We start from the raw sequence: 18,208 nt of genomic DNA, 5'->3' as shown, positions 1-18,208 counted from the left end.
CAACATCAGAGCAGGACACCAAACTTGCTTTTGTGCAGCCTTTTATTCACTATACTGCAAAACCTATATTTCTTAAAACTAAAAAAAAATACTTGTTTACTTGACTATCTTTAACATATATAACAGTCACTGTAGAGACTCCCCTCACATTTAAAATATAACCCTGCCTACACACTACACAAAGCAATTTTACTGTATATAACATGCAGTTTATATCATGAAATAATCTATACAAGTACTAATAAGAGCAACTGTTTTATTTACAGTAGGTTTTCCCCCTTCTGATGTCCTTCCAAACATTAATGATATAAAGTGGGGTACACGTTTTACAGTCCACCCAGAAGTTTAACAAAGTCAATAAAAGTCCAATGTTTTCAGCCACTTTTGCTTGAAAAGCCATATTTTACAAATATGATAAGTTTTATAGTGTTACATTTATTCACTAATTTTGCTGGTCTTTTTCCTGTTCAACTCTTATCTCCCAACACCAGACTCTGATTCAAGTCCAAGGTACTGCTGATTCTTCTAGTCAACACCCATGCTTTTTCCCGTCTCTCAAGCCTTTTCCTTTGGACCAGTGGAAAAGGTTTCACTGGTAAAGTCTCTGTATGAACCTTACCAACAGAAGAATGAGAAGCAGAGTCCCCTTCCACTTGCTGGCTTACTTTTTGTTAGATAAACTTGTTTATTTCTTCCTTAGTCTGTTCTAATGCAAAAAGGACTGATCCTCAAGGATAAAAACACTTTGAAGAAAGCAGGATAGAGCAGCCAGTGTCTCATCTGCCTCTCGACATTCCCTGACTGCTGGGTTAAACTTGCCTCTCTTCTGCTTGGTGTACAGTGAATAATCATTTCCTACAGTCTGAAATCTCAAAATTTTAATTATTTGCTCTTCTGCCACAATTTTGTCAGGATCACCTCTTTCTGCTGGTATGATTCCATATTTCCTAATATAGATCTTGGTGCTTTCTTATGGCCAGATTTGGAGCATACACTCGATTTGCCCTTTCAATGAATGGATTCTGCTGTGGAACACCAGTCCAGTTGCTTATTTATGCTTTCATAAAATTAATACAGTCTGTTCCTTCCAGTGGAAATCTCAGGTTTTCTCTGAGCATTCTGTCTTTTAACTCTACTATTTTTTAAACAGTTCTTCTTTAGAAATCTCATATTCAGACAAGATTTTCTTCAGGTCAACCTCTGAATTTTGAAGCTTTATCAGTTCATCTGAGTGACTATTTTTTTTATATCCTTTTATTGTTTGAATTGCTATATTTTCATCCAGTGCTTCATTTATTTTAATAATGTCCGAGTACATGTGATACTGGAAACCATCTTTTGAACAAAAGATGAAGCTTGAACTGCTTTTTGCTGAACAGCTGCAGAATCCTTCCCAGACAGTGTTTTCTCTTCACCTTTTCATAGGATCATAGAAAGTTACTAGGCTATTGGCCCTGAGGCCCTAGCAAAGAATTCAGTCTATGTTCTGACAAGTCAGCACCCGATGACCCTGTCCAGCAGGGACACAGGTGGAATGCCAGGGGTGTAGTTTCTGTTCCCCATCCAGTTATCCAGGTTGCACTTAAAAATGGTTAATGAGGTACTATGCTTGACATGGAGTGGGAGTCTATTCCACAGGAGTCGTCGTCTCTGGGGCAAAAATCTGTCCCGCCAACAAGTCCTACAGACTAGGCTGAAGTCACGCATGGTTACTCAAGTGGAGCTTGACTTGTGGATATGCAGCAGTCCCATCAAGGCCTGGTCTGAGATTGCATTGTATGCCAGACAGAGGTCACCTCTGAGGAGTCTGGAGGAGACTGAGTAGAGGGACAGGGCCTTTAGTCTGTGAAGTGTAGATGTTTGAGGCCCTGGATTCTCCTGGTGAGGAACCCATGTGGGCTCTCCAGTTGCTGCTTGTGCTTTGTGAGGTACATGCTGAAAGAGGTACTGTATTCAATAATGGGTCTTGTAAGGGAAGAATACATGGTTGTTATGATCACCTTTGTCCCTGGATGAGATACCCTTACTAATGAGGTGGGCCATGTAGAAAGTTTTCCATACAACTGAGGCAATATGGTGATTTTCTGATTGTTTTTCTTTCAGGTTTTCCATATTTCCTCTTTGCTGTCATCTAGGCAGTGTATTTACTAGCTAGTAACTGAAATTTACCAAAAAAAAAAAAAATTCAGTGGCTTATGAGGTGTTATACAACTAATATTATCTGCTTAGTTTGCTGAATCCTGTAGAAAATTATTTAATGGATAAGGTTAATTCTGGAGTTCTCTCTTGGGGAAATAAGTCAATTATTGTAAATCATGGGATCTACACAGCGATTTGACCAAATGCCATTTACACCTTGCCAATAACCACACTCAGACTCTAACACCTCTTCAAAGAATGGCAAGGCCTGCAAGTCCCAAAGGTTCACAACCAACTGCCAAAACTACGTCTGAATGATGACAGGGATTGTCACTGCTTGATCTGTACTTCAGAGCAGAGAGAGGAGCTGTGTGATGAACCTATCCCTGCATCTAGTTTTATTTATTTCCTGATGTAGGTTGAGAACTTTTAAGTATTGCCTGTTCTATTTGACCTATTGGGAAAAATGAGGTCAAGGATAGCAGGATTCCTGACTGCAGAATAAGTGAGGCACAGTTCCCCCGGCACAAGGATTCTAGTTACTCAGTAGATAGAAAATGCTGGAGGTGTGATGGAGAAGAAAGATATGCTCTCTCTCTCTAATCCAAGAGCACTGCATCAACAGACCTGGACAATATCCCAGGATGCCTTCTAAATAGCATGAAACATGACCTATCAGGGCCTCTGGAATTACTATTTAACTGTAGCCTCCAAACAGGCTTCAAGCTTCATGAATGGAGAACAGCAACAGTCATCCCTCTGCACAAAGGTGGGCCATCGATAGACCCTGGAAACTACAGACCCATAAGTCTCATTAGTCTTATATGTAAAGCCATGGAAAGAATCATCATGGAAATGATCAGCAGAGATATAGTAAATTTCCAGACACTGGAACCAACCCAGTTTGGTTTCATCAAGGGCAGAGCATGCCTACTCAACCTGGTGGACTTCTTTGAGAAGGTAACCAAAGCAATGGATGAGGGAAAAATGGTTCACACTGCTTACCTTGACATGGCCAAGGCATATGACACAATACCTCACTCGAGCATTGTTGACAAACTCAAGAGGTTAGGTACAAACTTGTATGTCACCTGATGGATAAGCCAACTGACTCAAAGACAGGACCCAGGAAGTTAGAACTGGGAGTCCACCTCTAAAAAGAGGCCCGTCACAAGTGGAGTCCCTCAGGGATCAGTCCTTGGACCGCTCCTTTTTGCATTTACTTCTTTAAAGTCAAGGCCAATGTCAGTGGTCCCTGGCTGACTAAGTTTGTAGATAACTGCAAATTAGGGGCTATCATTCTATCCCACTTTGACACAAATGTTCGCTTGGAGGGGCTGACAGACAAAAAATTGGTGTCAGTGCCATGGACTAAAATTAAATGCCAAGAAATGCACAATAGCATCCTTTGGGAAGTCTTCCACCTCTGATAACTATCATATTGACAACACACCCCTTAGACGTGACCCAGTAGTCAGGGACTTAGGGACACACATAGATAGTAATCTAGCCTTTGACCATCATGTTTCTACAGTAGTGAGGAAATCATTGTATGCTGCGCAACTTATAAACAAATGCATGGCATCTAAGTCCAAAGAAATCATTGTTCCACTGTATTCCACATTCATCAGCCCTATCATTGAGTACAATGCCCCCTTTGGTATGTACCTAACCAGGCATATCCAACAACTGGAACGTCCACAAAGGTTCCTCACTAAAAGAATACAGGGCGCAAGTAAAATGTCCTATGCAGACAGCCTCAAGACCCTATCCTTGTATTCTGTCTCCTACAGGCTTTTGAGGGAAGATCTATGTCTCTCATACACAGCACTGTCAGACCCCATTCTGATGGACCTCCTACATATCCACAAAACAAACAGTACCAGAATTCCCCATTCTAAAGACTTAAACCTTGCCTGTGATATAAACAGGGCCTACTGGAGAGAAAGTCATGCATCCGAGAGACTACCCCATCTATGGAACAGGCTCCCCCCATCCATGTGAAGCAGAGTTCTTCCCTAACCCAATTCAAGTGCAACTTGGACAATTGGATGAGGAACAGAAAATTCATCCCTGGTTTGGCACCTATGTCTCTAATGGACACAGGCAACCTGTAAATGATTAATCTCCCAGGTCCCTGCATATAAATGTTTCATCTCCCAAACCCCTGCTTACACTCAAGGGTATCAGAACTTGTCAGAGATTTGGGATGCATGGCTAGCCTGAAAAAGATCCTTGTGGTTGTTAGACTAGTAAACACCTATGTTTTGGGGGTGTAATGAGTTGGCAGACTTTAAAATTTCCCTACAGAGTATTCCCTCAGAAATATTGGGTGAGCAAATGGCTATAAGTAAGGAAATGATTCTTTTGAGCTGGGATACAGGATCTCAATTGACTGGACATAGTAAGGTCTTAAGTTTAATTCTGTTAGCTGCCAAAAATCAAAGTCTACACCAACTGTATTTATGATACCGATTATTATTAAAAAAGAGATACAAGAACTGGAAGAGGAGTCTTTAGAAAAGGGAAGGAGCAAATTACACAGAAGTATATGGAAACTGTGGGAATAATACATGCATAATAAAGTTCAAGAGAAGTGAGGTTTAAGAGAAGGCAGGAATTCAGCAATTTTTTGTAATGTTGGACTGACAGGTATAAAAAGAAAAGACATGGGATGCATATTGTACTTTAATGAAAAAAATGTTAAGATGGTTTGTTTTATTTTTGTTATATGTATGTTTGCCTATGTCATAAGACATAATAAAGGTGCTTAAGAATACTCTTGGAAGCTTTAGTAATTTTGATGTGCAGAAGAGGCACTACAGAGGTCCTTCAAATTCACATGAAGGATGCATTGCACTGTGACCATCTGCAATTTTGTTTTCTTGACATATTGATTTAGGCCATTTTTTTTTTTTTTTTTTTTTTTTAGAGGTGGGGGACACAAAGAACACTGAATAAACACCACGTCCTCTCTGGTGTGGTTGGACCTCCTGGACGGCTCTTTTGGATAGAAGGCTTGAAGCTTATGCTTTTACAACAAGAATCTGATATGGTAGGATGTTGTGGAAGAGGTCGACACTATGGCTTTGCTATCTAGAAAAATGGAATAATATAGTACAAATGTCCTGTGTGATGGCTATTCAAATGTTACAATGGAGGGAGAGATGGCCTTTGACTGTTTCCAGAGCAGAACAGTTGGGCAAAAGTCTTTAGATTGCAGTACTGACTTTCTATAGAAGGGCTACAGCAACTAAGAGTTTGTAGCATACTTGGCCCCTGGGATGGCACCCAATGAATGGGCCCCCTTAACCTCCACTGGCATCTCATCCTGAAACTTCTCAAAGGGATACTGTTGGTTTTTTTAAGCCACAGGTTAGGCCCTTTTGATTCCTTGAAAAGTAACTTTCTTTTGGGGGGGGGGTGAAAATGGCTTCAACTGTGGGCAACGTATTGCCCTTTTGCACACTCTACCAGTTCCTCCCTCATCTAACATTCAAAGAGTGAGGGCCCACAAAATGGAGCATTAGTGAATGACATTTTGAAGTTCTCTGCAAAGCTGCATCACTGTAATGCCCATATTAGCCAATCCAGCTTGTCCATCAGCCAGGTACTGCAAAAGGCACATGAAGAGGGCAGATATGTTAAGCATGGTGGACACTTGTGCCACTAGGTGTCTACAGGTATATGGTGTCACTTGTTTTCACATGTTATAGGGTAATTTTCAGCTAACTCACTCCTAAAATCTTTCATGTGCACAAAACCTTTTAATGCACATATGGAGAACATACCTGATTCAAAAGCATGCTTTGCTATTCTGTCCATTGCCCTGAAATACTTGAGTGGATGGGCAGCCAGGTTCTTGTTGGAGTGCCCCTTTTCGGTTGCCACCACTACCACCATTAAGTCAGAAAGGGTCTATCCTTTATAGGACATAGTATCTTGTCAGGCTTTCTTGTGATGAGTGCCACCACACTGGGTACTTGCCACAACTTAGTCAATCATGTGGTCCACAGGGGAACCACCCAAGCTGTAGATGGACAAGTTTGAAAAGCCCTCCATCAGAATTATCATTAGGGAAGAGAGTGACTGAACAAATTACTGACCTGTCTCATCAATTCCAAAATTTCTACAAATTTGGGGTCATCTGTAGGGAACTATCAAGATCTTTCCCTTCACTGAAATAGGAATCATGGTAAGAGTCTCCAACAGTCTATGTGCCTTCTCTTGCATATCCTCTTCCTGGGTACCTCGGGATAGGAAAGTTCAGAGTGACTACTGAATAGGTTTGACCCTGATGGGTGTTTTCTCTTCTGAGACCTTGCATAACTCTACAGCAACTAATAGTGCTCAAAAACCTGAGATTCACACATGACAAGAGATAGAGATGAATTTGATAGTGGGTCTGTTCTGTCCAGGTGTCTAGAGTTGGAGGTCTATCTTTCCTGGACTTTTAACTCTGAAGGAGTGCCTTTGGGGCCTGATGAAGCCAACACCAATGCTAAACTCTGAACTGAACAGGTAGACATTGAGAATGGCCCAACACTGAGACATCAATCCCAAAGCCACCCTCGGACCCAAAGCTGATTTTGGTACTGACAGATCTAAGACTGAAATTTCAAATATGCTAACTGGACCAAGCAGTATCGGAGCTAAATATGACATAAAACATGGAGTGTCAACCTCCTAATGTCTAGTCGCTCTATGTGAAGAAGAATGGAGACCACAACAATATGTCCAAAGGAGTCAGCACCAAAGAATCAAGTTCTCTCAGTGCCAGCTCACACTATGCACCAGCAAATCAGGCTCTGTTCCTCACTGAAGGGCCCCCACCAATGCAGTGGACAGAGTGGATAATCCAGGATTAAGAAGTTTTGTGGGAAGGTGTTACTTCCCTGATTCTCTGGGAAGAAGGCATCTACCCCTATAGAGTGTAGTCTGGCCCACAAGTGTTATTTGAGTTTACCAAATAATGACTGGAGTGGCTTTTATACTTCTAAGTGGGGACAGGACTGGGTTGTATAACTGGTTTGACTGGGTTCCATGTATTACTTTTTGTGCTTTTTATAGCTATTACTAGAGGACTGGGGCATGTGACTTCAATGTTAAAGGGGAATATTTGCTCATCCTATGGAATAACCTCCTCACCATGAGGGGAGGGAAGGAATGATCAGTTCCTTAATGCTAGATGTATTGTGCTACTAAGAAGATATTTCTAATGTGAGTTGATTTGATATGCTTTGGGATTTAATAGATGGACTGAAAGGGACAATGGGCTGAGGTAAGAGAACCTGAAAACTTTTAGGGCTGGAGAGAAACAGTCTGTTTAATCTGGAGCAGGAAGTGTTGAGTGTTGGTAGTTGGATGGGGTGGGTTGCTTTGGCCTGCTCACATAATGCATAACTAACAAGGGGTGGGGATAAAGCAAGAACAATATTCACCGTTTTTAATTATTATATGAAAGATGTTCTAAGTTCACAATTGTCTGAAAAATGTATCCGTGCAACTGTACTGGTAAAAAAGATTAGTTGTGTAAAATCTTACCATAACTACAGATGTCCTTTTCTTCAATGTTGCAGTATTCTCACTGTGGGATCCTCCACCTCAGGCAATATGAACGCCCGGCTTCTATGCAAAAGCTTAAGCCTGGTTGCTGTTAAGTGCATGGGATGTCACACGCAGGGCCATAAACCATGGGCCTTAAATGTGACGTCTGCATGCACAGACCTCAGAACTGACTGCCCAGTTGGATAACAGCCTAAGGAGAACAAAAGTGATGCCATCCAGACAGGATAAATGTGCATGTGATGAAGGGGGACAGGAGCGAGGGCAGGAATATACTACAACATGGAAGAGAAGGACATTTATGGTTATGGTAAGATTTTACACAACTAATCTATGATCTTCTATTCTCATGCTGCAGTGTTCTCACTGTGGGAGAGTACCACAGCTCAAGATAAAGAAAGGGTGGAGGAGGAAGTAGCAATCTCCAGGAAACCATGGAGGATGGCCCTTGCAAATCCTGTCCTGGCTCTGGAGATATTGTCCAATTTATAATGGTAAAGGTATGCACAGATGGTCATGTGGCTGCCTCTAGTATGGTGGCTGTGTCCAGGCCTTTGAGGAAGGCTCCTGAAGAGGCCACTGCTCTAGCAGAATGTGCGGTAACATTGTAGAGCAATTCTTTGCCATGAAAGGAGTAACAGAAGGTAATAATTTTCTTTTGTATCCAAGAGGATATTGTCTGTTTGGATACAGCTTTTTCCAGGGCCCTGGGGTGGAGGATACAAAGAGCTGATTAAACCTTCTAATACATTTGGTCTTGTCCAGATAAAATCTTAACTGCCTGTGGACATCAGGGGAGTGGACCCCTCTCTCACCGCCATTTGAGGTGAAGGGAAAAAGGTGGGCAGATGAATGGACTTGTCTAGGGACAGTTCATTGACCACCTTGGGCATGTTGGAGGGGTTGGTGCAAAGGGTTACCCTGTCTTTGTGGAAGATAGTGTAGGGTGGAGATGCCATGAGTGCTTGCAGCTCAGAGACTCTCCTAGCTGAAGTAAGGGCTACTAATAGAACAGTCTTCCAGGTACACATCTGCAGAGAGGCAGATCTTGCTGGTTCAAAAGGGGCCATGGTGAATTTCTCCAGTACATAGTTCAAATCCCAAGGGGGGAGAATAGGTTTTCTTAGAGGTCTAACATGGAGAACCCCCTTCAGGAAAAGTTTGACTTCCAATCTAAAAAGGAGAGGTGGTTCCATAGGTAAGTAGGCTGAAATGGCAGATAGGTGGACTTTCACTGAAGAGTATAACATTTCTGATTTTAGGAGCTCACACACAAGCTAGGACTAGGGGCACACCTGCTAGGAAGGGGTCGAGCTGCCTTTGGAGACACCAATTGGAGAATCTTTTCCATTTAGAAACATGGGATCTCCTGGTAGTGGGTTTTTTGGCCTCCTCCTGGATAGATAGCATGTTCTCGGAGTACCGGTATCTGAAGGGGATCAGAAGTTTATCATTCACAGGATTAGGCAGAATGTTTCCAGGTGTGGATGAATGAGAGATCCCTTCTGTTGTGTAAACAGGCCCACCTGGTGAGGCAACCTGTGGTGATTTCCCCCTGGCAACAGATAGAAGAAGGGGGAACCAATGCTGCCTTAGCCAATATGGAGTCACCAGCAAGATTTTTGGCTTGTCCTTCTGGATTTTCAGTAGAGCTTTCTGAATGAGTGGGAAAGGGGGGGGGGCATAAAGAAACAGCCCCTTCCAAGAAATTGAAAAAGCAAAAACTCTCCAAGCTAGTGGGGAGGTGGTTCTAGAGCAGAATAGCTGCAGTAGCCTTTTCTGAGGGGAGGCAAACAGATCTGTGGTGTGCCCCATTCGTAGACAATGTCTAAGAACACATCCTTGTGTAACATCTACTTATGATGTTGAGAGAAGGATCTGCTGAGGGCACCCACCTGATGGTTGTCTGGGATGGACTACAGACTGGCTACAGTGTGACATTGTACTGGGTGGCTAACTCCCATACCTGTATTGCTAGCATGTAGAGTAAACGGGACCTGGTCCCCCCTCCCCCCCGTTTGTTGATGTACCAAATCACAGTAGTATTGTCTGTGAAGATTAGGAGGGGGCCTGCCTGAATTTACAGGAAGGAAGGTCTGCAGGGCTAGAAGGACAGCAGTCATTTCCCTCACAGTGATATATTTTTTTCTGGAGGGCGGTCTCCCATTGGGCCTGCACCTCGAGTCCCATTCATAGTGGCTCCCCACCCTAGATCCGAAGCATCTGTGTGCAATAAATTGCAGGTTTGGTGTTTTGCAGAGGTTGGCCTGGATTCTAGTTTACTTGTTGGATCCACCACCTCAATTGTGTCTTTAGGCAAGGTAGGAAGGGCACCTGAAATTCCAGGGATTGATTGTGTTGTGACCAGACATTTTTCAAGTATCACTGGAACTTCCTCATGTGCACCCTGGCTAGGGGTAGCATAGGAAGTGTAGCTGCCATGAGGCCTAGAAGAAGGAAGAACTGCCTGGCAGAAATATGGCTGGCTAAAAGAAGCTCCTGGAAGAAGTTGGTTAGGGAGTAGATCTTGTCCTGAGGAAGGAAGGCCTTCATCAGGTCTGTTCATATCCTGCAGCCCAAGAAGGTTTGGTCTTGGGATGGGGTGATGGAGTGCTTTGTCGGGTTGAGAGTGAACTCCAAGCTCTGAAGTAGGGACATACTGAATTTTAAGTGGGGCCTGAGAGTACTTTCCTTTTCTGCTAGAATGAGGAGGTTGTCCAGTTAAGGATAAATTGGTATGTCTTTTATTCTGCAGTAGGCTACTGCTGGGGCTAGACATGTTGCAAAGACCCTTGGTGCATTAGATAAACCAAAGGGGCAAGGCAGTAAACAATGTGTGAGGAAGGTACAGTAAATCATAAAAACCTTCTGTAGTTTGGATGTATGGGAATGTGGAGGTAAGCCTCCTTCAGGTCCAACATGGCCATGAACGCCCTGGGTGGCACTAGTGGAAGAAGGGTTTGTGAAGGAAGGGACAAGTTTAGAATGGGCCTCCAAGGGCCATCCTTTTTTGGTACTAGGAAAAGTCTGGAGTAGAACCCCCATCTTCTTGGCCTGAGGGGGATCCTTTCTATGGTCCCTTGTGAGAGTAGATCTTGGATGATCTGAGATATTTGATGTAACTGTTTTTTTGGAGGGATAGTTTGCCCTGTGGTAGGGGCTTTTCCTGCCAGGTCATAAAGTACCCTTTTTCCACTACTGATAAGTCCCAGTGGACAAGTTTCCAAATGGGTACACAGTGAGAGGTGGCTGGAGGGGAGTAGGTGCTTAGGCAGTCACGCATTGTTGTTTCTGTCTGGAAAAGGCTGCCTGGGGGTGGGTTGTGAAGAGGCTGCCCTGGGGGAAGGAGCCTTTCTATAACCTTTCCTGTGCCTTGAGGTACAGGTGGAGGAGGATGGGGCTGGAGCCTTTCTGACAAAGGTGGGCTTAGCTGGGTAGTTTCTGTAAAAGTTTGAGGTCCTGAAGTTCTTTACCTTTTTCCTGGAGGCTTTTAAACAATTCAGCAGACTGTTTGTCAAACAGGAATTTACTGTCTAGGGGTGCATCCACGATTTTGTTTTTAAAATCATTAGGGAGTGGCTGTAGCCTGAGCCAGGAATTTCTGGGCAATACAGAGGCTGAGGCAGCAGACCTGGTTGAAGCTTCAGCAGCATCATAGCTGCACTTTATAGAATGTCTGGCAACCTGCGATGCTAAATAGTGCTTAGATGCTACCTGTGTTTTGTTAGGGGAGTCAGGCAGGGAAGAGAGCAATGAAGTTGCCTGGGAAACCAAGTCTAGGGCATATTTGACCATGTTGGTCTGATAATTGATAGCCCTGAAGGCTAGTGTGGAAGATGTGTAAATCTTTTTCCCCAGTCTGTCCACAACCCTACTGTCCTTGTCGAATGGCAGAAGGGAGGAAGAGGGGATTTGTCTGGATTGTACATCTGGGGCCACTGCAATGACTGCAGGGTCTGCCATAGGTGGCTTAATGAGGTACTTGTGGTCATCAGGGACTTTGTAAAACCTGTCAGTTATTTTGGGAGCTGGGGGCTGTGATTCAGGGGTCTTGGAGGCTGAGGCAAATGCATCCAGGTAAGCTGGAATCACAAGGGGCATAGCAGAGGGGGAGGGTGACTGCATCTGAAGGAGTTCAAAGTACCTCTTTTGTACCTCAATCATTTGCATGGCATCCCATTTGAAATACTCCCTCATTTTGGAAATAGTCTCCCCAAAAGAAATATCTTCAGGTGGAGAGTCTCCTTCCAAGGAGTCCACATCTGAGGAGTAGTAGCCCAGGGGAGAAGCTAACTGGGATGTATAAGTCAAAGATTCATCTGAGGAGGAAGAGGGATCTTCCTCCTGTGTTTGAGAAGGGAGAAAGACAGAAACTGAAGCTGGCCTAAGGCTGACAGAAGGCAAGGTAGGAGCAAGTGAAGCTGTGGGCCTAAGAGCTATAAAGGCCTGTACCAAAGAATGGTAAAACGTTTGCCTGTCTGATTGGTCTTCAGTAGAAGTATTTATATGTTTTTTTTTTTGTTTCCTCTTAACAGGAGTAGTCTTAGTGGCTGTTAGTGGAGGAGCAGGCCTAGGATCCAGTGTCAAGCCTGTTGCAGAAGAGTCCTGTTCTAGCATTGAGGACAGCTGTCTGGTGAAGGCAGAGGCAAACATTGGAGGAACCTCTGTGGACGTGCCATCTGGAGATTCTAGGGCGGCCTCCACAAAGATACCCACCATTGCCAGTTCTTCCCAACGTCCCTCAGTCCCTAGACCATCAGCTGGCAGGACATCAGACGTCAGAGGGGCAGCGACAGTAGACCTTGCAACCTTGACCTTCTTTTAGGCTGCTCCACCTCCATGGCAGACTCTGGTTCCATGCCTAGGGCTAATCGCTTTAGTCCCTGGTTTTCAATGAAAAGTTTCAGCCCTGCCAGGCAACTGCAAAGGGTTTTAGGGACGAATGACTGGCTAATGCTATAGGTTGTATGGTTGTGGGATTGGCCTAAGCAAAACAAACACAGCTCATTGGAATCCTTGTGAGGAATCTGACAGCCCCTCTTACAGCAACCTAAGTCTGAGATTAGGGTTGGGGTTGGGAGGGTGGCCTAATGGTTAAGGTGTTTGCTTTACAAACACAAGGTGCAGGGTTTGAGTCTCACAAGGCATAATTGGCTAGGCTTAAAAATAGCTTGGAAGGGCAGTTAGCCTAGTACTAATCTATGAACCTATGACTCAGAGAAAAAATGAAAAATTCCCCAGTGGGGTACTTATTTTCAGACATCTTGTGAAACACGGAGCGAAGCTAGCAAGCTGACGTTTGACTGCAGCAGAGAAGTTCACAGGTTTGTGCATGCAGACATCACATTTAAAGCCCATGGTTTATGGCCCTGCGTGTGACGTCCCACACACCTAACAGCAACCAGGCTTAAGCCTTTGCTTATTAGCTAGACATTCGGGTCACCTGAGGCGGAGAATCCCACAGTGAGAATACTGCAACTTGAGAATAGAAGGACATAATTTTTTATGAAACAGAACATTACCTGTTGCTTACTGTCGTCAACAGCTTCTAATGAAGTAAGTCGATAGACAGGAGGTGGCCACAGCCTTTACTTAATACTACAGCATGTACTATTAAGTAAAGGTACAACATACACTATCAAGTAAAAGAAGGTTTTGTGTTGGATCATGCTCCTTCCCCTACGCATGACAGCAAGAGTATTTTTTTTTCACTTTATGATTGACATATTTACAAATAGGTGAGAAGAATAAACTTGCTGATTTGCTGATAAAATGACATGATAGCAGAAGGATTAAACTGTATCAATGCAAGAATATATCTCTGATCAGGTAAAGTAGTATTAAGATAAGTGTGGGGAGTGTACAGTTCAGGTGATCGCAGTTTTCAGCAAAAGTGTTTTGTTGATAAAGGGAAATTCCCTTTTCTCCACTGTTGTGCAACATGGGAATAAATATATTTAAGTTACAGGGGAGCTTATCCCCTTCTCTCTGCAAAAAAAAAAAAAAAAAAAGGTTTACTCTGAGTTTCACCAAATGAACATTTTTGGAGTTTTTGCTTTCAGGGAAAGAGGTGTTTTCTAGCAACATGAACACTAAGTTTGTCATGCATGGAGATGTTTGTTATGAAGACTTTACTAGTCCAAGATAAGATTATGCTGGAAGATTACTATACAATTTTACTTTAGATTAGGATGTGTAAATATAATGAACTATGGCAACATATGTATATGTTGATGATTTTTCAAATAAAGTGACACAGACTGCATGAGTGGAGCTTTTTGCCTTGGCCACTTCAAAGCAATATATTACTCTGTGAAATAGTTTACTGTTCTCTATTAACACACTGTAGACACAAGGTAAACTGTTTTGGCCTCAGAAAAACTCTCATAATCCCTGTGATGACCTTTCACCTCTGGGCCAGAAATCAAGGACCCTCAATCCTCACTACTAGCACCAGTGGGGGACGTTCACTGGGAGGATGACAGGTACACACACAGTCTCTCCAGATGCAGCTCTCTGCATCAAGCACAATTTCCCTTAAGAGCACAAGGGGAAACAGTCAGTCCGGGGCTGGTTTCTCCCTCTTTCTCCAGATCCCCAATAAGACTCCCCACTGGCACAGCTACAGAGTTAATATCTCAAGCTGAGTTTCCAAGCAAAGACCTCCAAGCACCTTCTCTGTTCAACCAGTGCTTTGTGTCCCTACCCAAGTAGCTGGCACACACTCTCTTTGATATTTGATTTACACACACCTGGTAAAGGTTGGCACAGGTTTACTAGCTATGCCCCATTCATGTCCACACTATAAGGTAGTTACTACTGCCACCAGACACTCCTGCCAGCTACGTTAAGGCTCTTCCAATGGTACCCAATATACTGAGTGAAATTAAAATTAATGCAAATGGTAGTTTGTCCAAGAGCAAGGCTATTAAGAGTGGCCCACACAGTGTCACCAAATAAATATGCAGATACTCTCAAAACAAATATCTCTACAAAGATCAGCCACAATGAAAGGTTTAAATATATTTAATAATTATTAAAAAAATTAGAAAATACTAAGTATATATTCACAGTGACATCAGAGTTCAAATCACAGGAAAAATTTAAAACAACACTGAAGGACAGGCTCAGACAAATAAAGAAAAACAATATCGAAACTAAGCTTCACTATTCCCGACTGAATCTAAGAAAAGTATACTATTCCCTAATATCTTACTTAATAGAGCAAGGCTGATGATGTGGTGAATGGTCCTTCTTGTTGTCAGGCCCAAGACAGAATACAGAATGCACCTAAGACATCAGTCTCCTCCAATATTAAAACATTATTTGTATACAGAATAACATCACATACATCTGGTCATTTAACTCTGTTTCCCACAGTATCACCAACCCTGGAAACTGCCAGGATTTTACCACTTGCATGTAAAAAAATAGACACAAGAGCTTTGCTCAGATCTGCTGAGCTTCTGAAGGTTGTAAAACAATTAAACACTTCCACTCTTCCTGAGTGGCAATTAGTTCACCCCAAAGACAATACAGAAAGCTTCCCAAGTACAGACTTTGTGTCTCTGGCTGCACTGAAACCTGTGAGACAGCATATTTATGGCCTAGTCCGTAAAGTGATTTAATGTCATATGTGTTTTACAGCTTGCTGGACTGAGGTTAACCTCCTGATTTCCTGTTTCCTCTGTTAAAACATATAGATTTAAACAGCTGCAATAGTGCATGTACATTTCTGTTTTCTCCAGTAGGGCACACTGTGGATACATTTCAAACACAAGCACTTTACAAATACCTTTTCAACAAATGTCTGTATAAATCACTTTGATATACACAACATACAGTTCTAATACATTTGCAACACCAGCATCTTGTGTAAATCAGTTTGATATTCACAAATAACATACAACTATTTACAAAATTCCAGCTAGCTGAGTTGGCATTACCTCCTACTGTCACAATACCAACAAAAACGAGCAATTTACTGGCAGATTGAGAGTCACAGAAAAAATAAAAATTATGCCAGTCCTTAAGAATTACACAGAATGGAAGACATACCTGTGGAAAATATATGAAAACTGATACTGGGTAGTCATCAGCATATATGCTCTTTGTCGGCCCACAGGTTCATGACACCCAGAATTCACCTACACGAACTATTAACTACTATATGTTTTGTACACAAACTGTAAACAATAAAAGTCAATAGTTGCATAACAAAATTGTAACAAAATATACTTCTAGGATACTATGGCTCCTGACTCTAGCCCAAGAGGAATAAAGCTTCTTGTATAACACAGGCAAAGTAAAAGCAAAAGGATGCTTTTCCCTGTGAGCTGAAACACTATCAAACAATATGTTGCATCTTCCATGATGTGAAACTTAAGTCCAAGAATAATGCTGTAAATAGAATGAAAGTGGCAAAACTGAATAACATTATTTAACATTCAAGTTCAACTATCAGTTTGGGATTATTTGTCACAACACATGCTCCAGCTCAAACAAAAACATGGTTATTTATAACATTTGTAAACATCACAATCCATGAAAAAAGCACTGGAGTGATTTTCAGAGACCTAAAATAGATAAGAAAATATCATAAGTGGTAATAGTAACTCATTCCCATTTCTGATGGGAACACTGTCATTCTATGATCAAAACAACAAGAACATTACAACAAAGTCTCACTCAGAATGAGGCAATTCTTAGAGACAAGATCCCAATATTATTTGAGGGAAATGGAGAGAAAGTAAGTACTGTTCTGGTAAATTTCCACAATTAGTTTTATCCTCTTGTTGTGTGGCTATTTGCATATAAAATTATATTAATTTAGCCCATGAAAAGACAGATACTCATGTGCAGTGTGTGTAATCTAGATTTGGGAATGGATTCAGGTAGCTCAGAGGCCTGGTTTGTCATGCTATGGTTGAAGTGGCTCCACTTCGCTTCTTTTGTAAGGTGAGGATGCAGTCATATATGGACCATTGTACTTTTGCCACTTGGCAAAGGCTGAATAAGTGATTAGTTCTAGCAGTAGTGCTAGAAATATAAGAACATGACAGAAGTATATTAGGAACCATTTTCAAGAATATAAATGCTCATGCTGATATCACTATATGCAATTCAGTCAGAAGGAAAATGTCATCTGAGATGCTGCTATTACAACTGTACATTTGCCTCCATTCAAGTCTGCCCATGATATTGAAGGTGATGTGTTCATAACTACTCATTTAAAGGAGGGCAAAAATGATGGGACCTAGGGTGTTAAGAAACATATGTAAGGAGGGGGGGGGCATGGAATTGTGGCTTACCCAAGGAAAAATATACATCCATGAGGAAAGCATGGAAGGAATCTCTCAAAAAAATCTACTACCAGGAGTGAACAGTCTGCTGATGCCAAGGCAAGAGTTTTCAAGTTCACAAAGCAGTGGGAAATGTGAACTTGTGCAGTATCTTTTCAGGAAAAACATGTGCACAAATAGCGGAGTAAAAAAATGTCTCTAGGGCATTAAGAGATAGCATCTTTCACAAAAAGGGATGCAGGTGTTTCAAGCTGTATTCCTGCAGATGTTATGGTATGTGAAGGACAGATGTGTTTAACTAAGACTTGTGGCACATCACTCTGAAAAACATGCAGGGGAGCTGGACCAAGTAATTCTTATCTTCCATGAGTTTCTCTGTCTCTTATGTTAGTCACACAAGCTGCATGGCCTAACATTTCTTCAAGGAACAAGTAACAACCTTTCAAAAATGAAAAATAAAGACTGAGTCAGTATTTTATAGTGCAAGATGATCAAATTGTCTTGCAGCATTTCTATGTGAGCTTCGGATTTCATGATGTCCAGTACTAAAAACATTTAATGTACTTTCCCTTTATCATTTACTGGTCTCTAAAGAAAAAGTCTGCTTGGCTAGCCAAATAAGTTCAACTAACCTCATTTTTTCCATCGCTGTCAAAGTCACAAAATGCCAAAGACCGAACATTGTCCCCAGTGACCTGTCAAACAATGAACAGAATGTCTATTAGATTCAAAGCACATTTTGTACAATATTGCCTTACAAATGTTTTTGCCTGCAGAGTGTGCTTCTTATAATACCAAAGACTCTCTAATGCCAATAACCATCGCTGACAAGGTAATAGTGAGATATATCTTGGAATATATAGAAAACTACTAACAAGACTGACCAACGTCATACGATTCTACCCCAAAAGTAATGAACTTCAAAGTCTATTAATGGCAGCAAATACAGAGCTCAGCAATGAAATAAAGGAAAAAACAACAAAAGACAATAGCCAGAACATCTAACAGCAGATCTAAATATACTTTAAAAAAGTGAAAAACACTATTTTATTTCCACGCTTTTTTTTTAATTAATTAATTTATTTTTATTCTGTAGACTGTCAAGCTCTCCTCCCAGCATCCCACAGGCCCACTTATTTCTCCTCGGGGTGACAGCTAGGCCCATTCTCTCTCCCTCATTGAGGTAAAAGGGACCAATGTAA

General features: G+C 42.0%; 1 protein-coding gene across 1 annotated transcript in view; it reads right to left on the bottom strand.

The window, feature by feature from the left end:
• Positions 1–18,208, bottom strand: part of BBS2 (Bardet-Biedl syndrome 2) — a 1,992,563-nt gene that overhangs the window by 1,488,119 nt on the left and 486,236 nt on the right. Inside the window, exon 4 of the mRNA XM_044079541.1 lies at positions 17,639–17,701. Coding sequence (XP_043935476.1) covers positions 17,639–17,701 — 63 coding nt within the window. The remainder of the gene's footprint in view (positions 1–17,638; positions 17,702–18,208) is intronic.

This window comes from Protopterus annectens, chromosome 8.part0, assembly GCF_019279795.1.
Source record: "Protopterus annectens isolate FY-2018-M chromosome 8.part0, PAN1.0, whole genome shotgun sequence".
NCBI classification, from domain to species: domain Eukaryota; kingdom Metazoa; phylum Chordata; order Ceratodontiformes; family Protopteridae; genus Protopterus; species Protopterus annectens.
Note: the sequence above shows the minus strand (reverse complement) of the source record. Positions and strands in the feature narration are given on the sequence as shown.